At 44.0% G+C, this 6,172-nt stretch overlaps 2 protein-coding genes across 2 annotated transcripts; both read right to left on the bottom strand.

Annotated features, from left to right (window-relative positions):
* Positions 1–512: 512 nt before the first annotated feature.
* LOC145770932 (uncharacterized) lies at positions 513–3,263 on the bottom strand. The gene has a single exon (XM_082582675.1). The coding sequence runs from the start codon at positions 3,261–3,263 to the stop codon at positions 513–515; it is 2,751 nt and encodes a 916-aa protein (XP_082438801.1).
* A 67-nt stretch (positions 3,264–3,330) lies between these two features.
* LOC145770931 (uncharacterized) lies at positions 3,331–5,952 on the bottom strand. The gene has a single exon (XM_082582674.1). It carries the CDS (start codon positions 5,950–5,952, stop codon positions 3,331–3,333), a length of 2,622 nt encoding a protein of 873 aa, XP_082438800.1.
* Positions 5,953–6,172: the final 220 nt, after the last annotated feature.

Genomic DNA, 6,172 nt, shown 5'->3' with positions numbered 1-6,172 from the left:
AAGATGAATATTACAATATCCATCTTCCAGAAGATTATTTTTGCCTAAACGAAATTACTCATCATTGGCCATACCTAACACGCATTAAACATAATAGCAATACCGCATAATATTGTCGTATAAATAACATACATAGTCATGTAGATGAACCTGTAGTCCCATACTGCTGTCTGAAGGTATTTAAAACGGACCATGCTCACACGACATTACAGTACTAACACACCATACACCTAAAGTTATACAAAACAAAGTTGTCATATGAAGATACTAAATTAAATGTGAAAGAATGAATAAGATGCTCAGCTTAGTCACAGGTATCACAAGCAAATTTGCTGTAAGCGATATTGGCGTAACTCAAAGTGACAATATGTACTTGATAAATACATACGGTTCCAGCCAGACTGTATCTATTTAATTTGTAAACAGCCAACATAAGCATCATACATCACACAAGTCATAAACAATTAAACATTAATAAAAAAAGTGAACACATTTTCTATGAGTGACGTTCCTTAACGTCCATCCGGGGGGCCCGAACCAACTGGAACGAGCACAGCAGTGCGTGCCCGCGCGCCCTCTACCGGAGCAACGCAAGAAATATCACGAAGCACGGTTTCAACGTGCGACTTCTTTGTGTTAGTGTCCCATGCTACCACAGCCACCCTCACCCTTCTCACAAACTCTTTACCTTTTCGATGCTGCGGTAAAATTTCAACCACTCTGCCGACTCGGTAGTCCCCTCGTTTAGGCCGATCGTTCATATCCCATACCAGGACCAAGTCTCCGGGTTCTAAATTGCGACAGATGTCTCTCCATTTTCCCCGACCCTGCAGCTGAGGTAGGTAGAAATCTGTCCAGTGACCCCAAAACTTATCAGAGAGCCCTTGTAAAAACCGGTAATCACGCCTCAGAAGGTCCCTGGGTTGAGGATCCCCCAAAGGCACATAACGGCCGAAGGCGGGTGTAAGCAATGACGCAGGTGTTATCACCGCAAAATCGTCAGGGTCATCACTTAACGATACTAATGGTCTTTCGTTGACAATTCTAACGGCGCTCGAGGAAAACGTCAGCAATTCAACATAGCTTGGCTTACGTGCCAACTCGTGCACAGTTCTTGTGAAAATTAGCTTAAACTGCTTGACCATGGATTCCCAAGTGCCACCTTGCGATGGGGCATATGGCGGGATCCTTTCAAACTTAACACCTCTTTCACGTAGAGAGTTCGACCACTCGCAAGACTCAAGCAACTCTGGCAAAAGGTTAGCTGCCCCTTGAAACGTAGACCCGTTATCAGAGAACAATTTCGTCACGGAGCCTCTTACGTCAGTGAACCTGCTAAATGCCAATATAAACTCATTCAATGACAGCGAAGTGACAAGTTCGACATGTATTGCCCTTGAAGCCATGCAAGTAAACAACAATCCCCACGCCTTACGTGTACTTCTCCCTTGAACGAATTCAATTGGCCCCAAGTAGTCCATGCCACAGATGTCAAAGGCTTTATCACATGTAGCAGTACGAGCTACTGGGAGATCTGACATGAGCTGCCTTATGGGCTTCGCTTTCTCCAACGCACACCTCGCACATTCTTTTAAGTATTTTTTGACCGCACATGCACCTTTGATGATCCAAAACCTCTGCCTTGTACAAAGCAGCGAATGTTGTACACCAACATGACCATTTCGGCTGTGATACCATAACACAACCAGCCGCGTGAGCGCATGCTTTGTTGGCAAGATAATCGGATGTTTTCTATCTTCAGACAAAACCGGTGCATTACTCAATCTTCCTTCAATTCTTAACAGACCCTTTTCATCTACGCATGGTCTAAACCTACGTAATGATCTCAAATCACCCAACCACTGTTTATTACGTACGCTACTCCTTTTGCTTAGCTTTTTGATCGCCTCATCCAAGGCTTCTGGCGATTCTTCAGTCATCAATTCCACAGCAGACCCATACACTTTATTTTGAACAAATTTAACAACTAATTCCAATGACCAGTTAAGATAATCGACATCTAACTTCGGCTTACGAAACTCGCGTCCTTTGATTTTGCAGAACAGAAACTGAACAAACGCTGCCCTATAGGCCACACGCTTCTGCAAAACATACAACGACGGTGCAGAGGCAATGAGTTGTTCTAGACTGTCATCATCGTCACCAGGGCACATCTCAACCTTTGTGCAATTAGTCTTATGACAGGATACACTACCCACACCATCATCAACAAGAGGGATTTCGCAGCTTTGTGATAAAAACCTCGGTCCGTGAAACCACAAACTTCTCGATGTCTTCTTAACTCCATCTGGTCTTGAAGCGACATCTGCCGGGTTTAAATCTGTGGGACAATACCTCCAATCTGAAGACTCCGAAAACAATAATATTTTGTCAACACGACGTGCTACAAATTTGTCCAATCTCAACTCGTCATTTTTTAACCAATGCAAAACGGTTTTCGAGTCAGACCACAAAAAGGGCTTACAGTTATCTAGTTTTAACGACTCCTTAGCCTGTCGGAGTAACTCTACACCCATCACAGCAGCAACCAATTCCTTTCGCGGAATTCCCCAAGAGCGCTGATGCCTTAAAGCCACTTTACTCTTGCCGAAGACAATCGACACTGATATAGATTCATTTACTATCCGACGTAAATAAACAACACTACCAAAGACACGCTCTGATGCATCCGAAAAACAATGCAGTTGGAAAACCACTTTATCATTGGGCTCCACTGGGATAGAATTCGCAAAGTAATACCGAGGCAATGACATGTCTAACAGTGACTTTATCAATTGAAACCATGTTTCCCAATCTTTTACAACATTGTCTGGAACCGGGGTGTCCCAGCCAAAGTTATCAATTGCTAATTGCTGCAAGATCAATCTAGCCTTCACGAAGAAGCAACAAAATATCCCAAGAGGGTCAAACGACTTGCCTAATTGGCTTAACATGCTTCTTCGCGTGTATTTGTTCAAAGGTTGCAGTTCTGACTTGAGTTTTAAGCAATCAGAGCTTGTCTCCCAGATGCAACCAAGAGCCTTCATGCCAGGCATGTCATCCTGACATTCATCATCCAAGTCTAGGTCTCGGAAACCAGACGCTAATGAGTCTACATTCAAATGTGACAACGCTGGGAGTGCCTCACCATTAGCACTCCACTTAACCAAATGAAACCCGCGACTTTTAAACAAAGAAATCGACTCGTTTACAACCGACTCTGCATCACACAAGCTATCCACCGCAAATATTAAGTCATCCATATAGATATTTTCTCGTATAGTGTTTAAAGTCAGGTCCGATGCACCAGTTGCATTATCCTCTAAAGTCTTACGAATCGCAAAAACTCGCTACAAAGGGTGAGCTCTTAAGTCCCCAGGCATGGCGCGTGAATCTATACGGCCGCATAGCGCCATTAATATCATCGTTGTCAAACCACAAGATGCGCAGCAAATCTCTTTGCGCTTCAGGCACTTTTACCTGAAAAAAGCATTTAGCTAGATCCGACATAAAGGCATAGCGACCCATACGAAACCGCGCAAGAACACCCGCCAGGCTGTTAAGCAAATCGGGGCCAGTGAAAATCCAATCATTTAAACAAGTGCCATTAAATGTTGCCTTCCCATCATATACAATCCTTTTTTTAGTTTGTGATGTAACAAAGTATGGAAGGTACCAAGAGCCACATTCAGTTGACTCGTTCAAAGCGGGTTCTATATATCCCTTTTCCTTTAGCTCCTGAAAAGTTTCTAGCAAAAATTTGTACAACTCGGCGTCACACACGGTTTTTCGCTTTAACGCCCCTAACCGCTTTCGAGCCAGGCTTTCATTTTCCGGTAACTGAAGGTCACCTTTAAATGGGATAGGAATCTCATAACGATTGTCCGATAACACATGATTTTCGTTAGTCAATCTCAGCACTTTCTTATCAGCGCGTGACATGCTCCGCTGCGAATCTGCCAGCGTGGCTTCTTTTAACTCCTGTCTTAATTCGTCCACAATACAGTCGCGCGTCAAAATTTCACGTTTTAACCAGTCCACGTTCTCAAAATCATCGCGAACCTGCACTTTCCTGACTATGACGCGACTGTCCGAACAGAGAGGAGACCGCCCTCCACCGGCTAGCCATCCCAATGGTGTATTGATCGCGTGTGGCTCATACAACGTTTTACCAACTCGCTCTTCAAGCACAGTTAACAAGAATGGACAATCATCGCCTATCAAAATGTCCACAGTCTGACGATTTTCTAATTCAAACACACTAATGTCATCAAAATGTCTGTAACCACTCAATTCTTGCTTATGGGGCAAGGTTTCAATGTCATCGCTCCATGGCGTCGAACAAACAACATTATCTATGTTAAAGCTCTCACCAGTCGACAACGATTTTACCACAAATTTGACCAAACCAGTATCAACTTTCGCGTCACCGTTCAAGGTTTTCATGGTAAAGGAAATGTTTTCATAGGGCTGTAACCCCAACTCTGCACACAAAGATTTTGATACCAGCGTTATCTGGGATCCATAATCAAGCTGACAGTACACCAACTTTTCTAAGCCAGTTGCCGGGTTTATGACCTTCACAGCAACTGTTCGGTTTAAAACTTTACATGGTGTCACTTTCACATTTCTCAAAGAGACTGATTTTTCTCTACCTTGAACTCCAGTTTTATTAACCGCAGACTTGTCAACTTTGTCCACAGCGGACTCGCGTACCTTCTTTGGAACTGGTTTGTTTGCTGGCCTATCATTAACGACCCATTCATGCAACATAGCGAAATGCTTCGGTGTTTTATAGTTAGCATCCTGACACTGATCACAGTTCATGGCACAGCGACAATCTCTAGCCCGATGCTTTCCTCCACAATTATAACAGAGCCAATGTTTGTAGAAAAAGTCTTCACGCTTTGCCACAGTCATACCCTGCAAACGATGACATACCTCCAAACCATGATCCACATTCACACCAAACGAAAGGCAACACTCACACAACGAGACACTCGTTTTTGACGTTGCGGAATTTATATTACCATAGCCGTCAACCTTGGCCGCCGTATGTTTCACTTGAAATGCACCCGCGTCCCTTTTACTCTCCGACTTACCAAAAGAATGGTTATTGCTCGACTTATGGTCCTCACTCATTAACCAAACGCCAAAGTCGGTTGATTTCGCATTTTCTTCCGCAATAACAAACTGCAACAAACTATCAAAGGAAGGGTCCGCCGTACAACCAAATTTATCACCTAAGAAATCAATGAAGCGTTGACGCGCATAAACGGGCAAACGTTTAGCTAGATCACAGACAAATTTCCCTTCAAGGTAGTCCAACCGCTTGTATGCTGCCGCATATATTTGGCAATCTAGTAATTCTGCCCGAAACTTGCGCCAACCAGTAATGTCAGCCCCCGACACACGCGGCCCAAATCGGATACTTTTAACACAAGCCTCAGAATTAAAACCGCCGCGAACAGAAAATCTTAAAGACAAACGCTCCAATGCCATATTAGCACGCATTGCTTCGTTGTAACCTGGGGTGCTACTGATCACCAAGCTTATGTCTTGAGCAGCAGTTTTAATACATGCTGCTCTAATCAAGCTCAGTCTCATATCCTCATATGGGCATTTTTCTAACAAAGCATTTATCTCGTTTTTAAAAACAATAAAGGGCATAGAAAACCCGTCATATTTTATGAGCGAGGCCATGTCAAGATAGTCCTTCCTTGACGCCTTTTCGCACGCTCCGTCGTAGGCTAGGGGCGGTTGCTGTTCTCTCCTTGCCATCACGTCACTTTCATGCAGGGGTAAGCCATAATACCCATCATGGACTGCACTACCCTTAGGGATATACCTAGTAGTATCAGTAAATCCTGGCGGAGGTCTAATAGGTCTCTCATAAACAGGTACATTTAAGCTAGGGGCCATTAACTTGTCTGCTTTGTTAGCAGCCTCCATATGGGCACAGAATTTAGACAACACTGAGTGAGGGGCTTATTTTGGTTTCTCGCTTTCCTTGAGATGGGGACCATCTTTCACCTGGGCGCTCGTCTTGGAATCCCGCGTGCGATAACTCCTCAAGCTATGTGTCTTCTCTGTATAGCATTCCGACATGGCCATCTGCTTCTGCAAGCTTGCACGTACTTGTAACTCCCTAAGCTCTCTGGCCAGCTTACGC

This window comes from Aplidium turbinatum, chromosome 5, assembly GCF_918807975.1.
Source record: "Aplidium turbinatum chromosome 5, kaAplTurb1.1, whole genome shotgun sequence".
In the NCBI taxonomy this organism is placed as follows: Eukaryota; Metazoa; Chordata; class Ascidiacea; order Aplousobranchia; family Polyclinidae; genus Aplidium; species Aplidium turbinatum.
The sequence above is the reverse complement of the archived record's forward strand: the minus strand, read 5'-3'. Positions and strand labels throughout refer to the sequence as shown.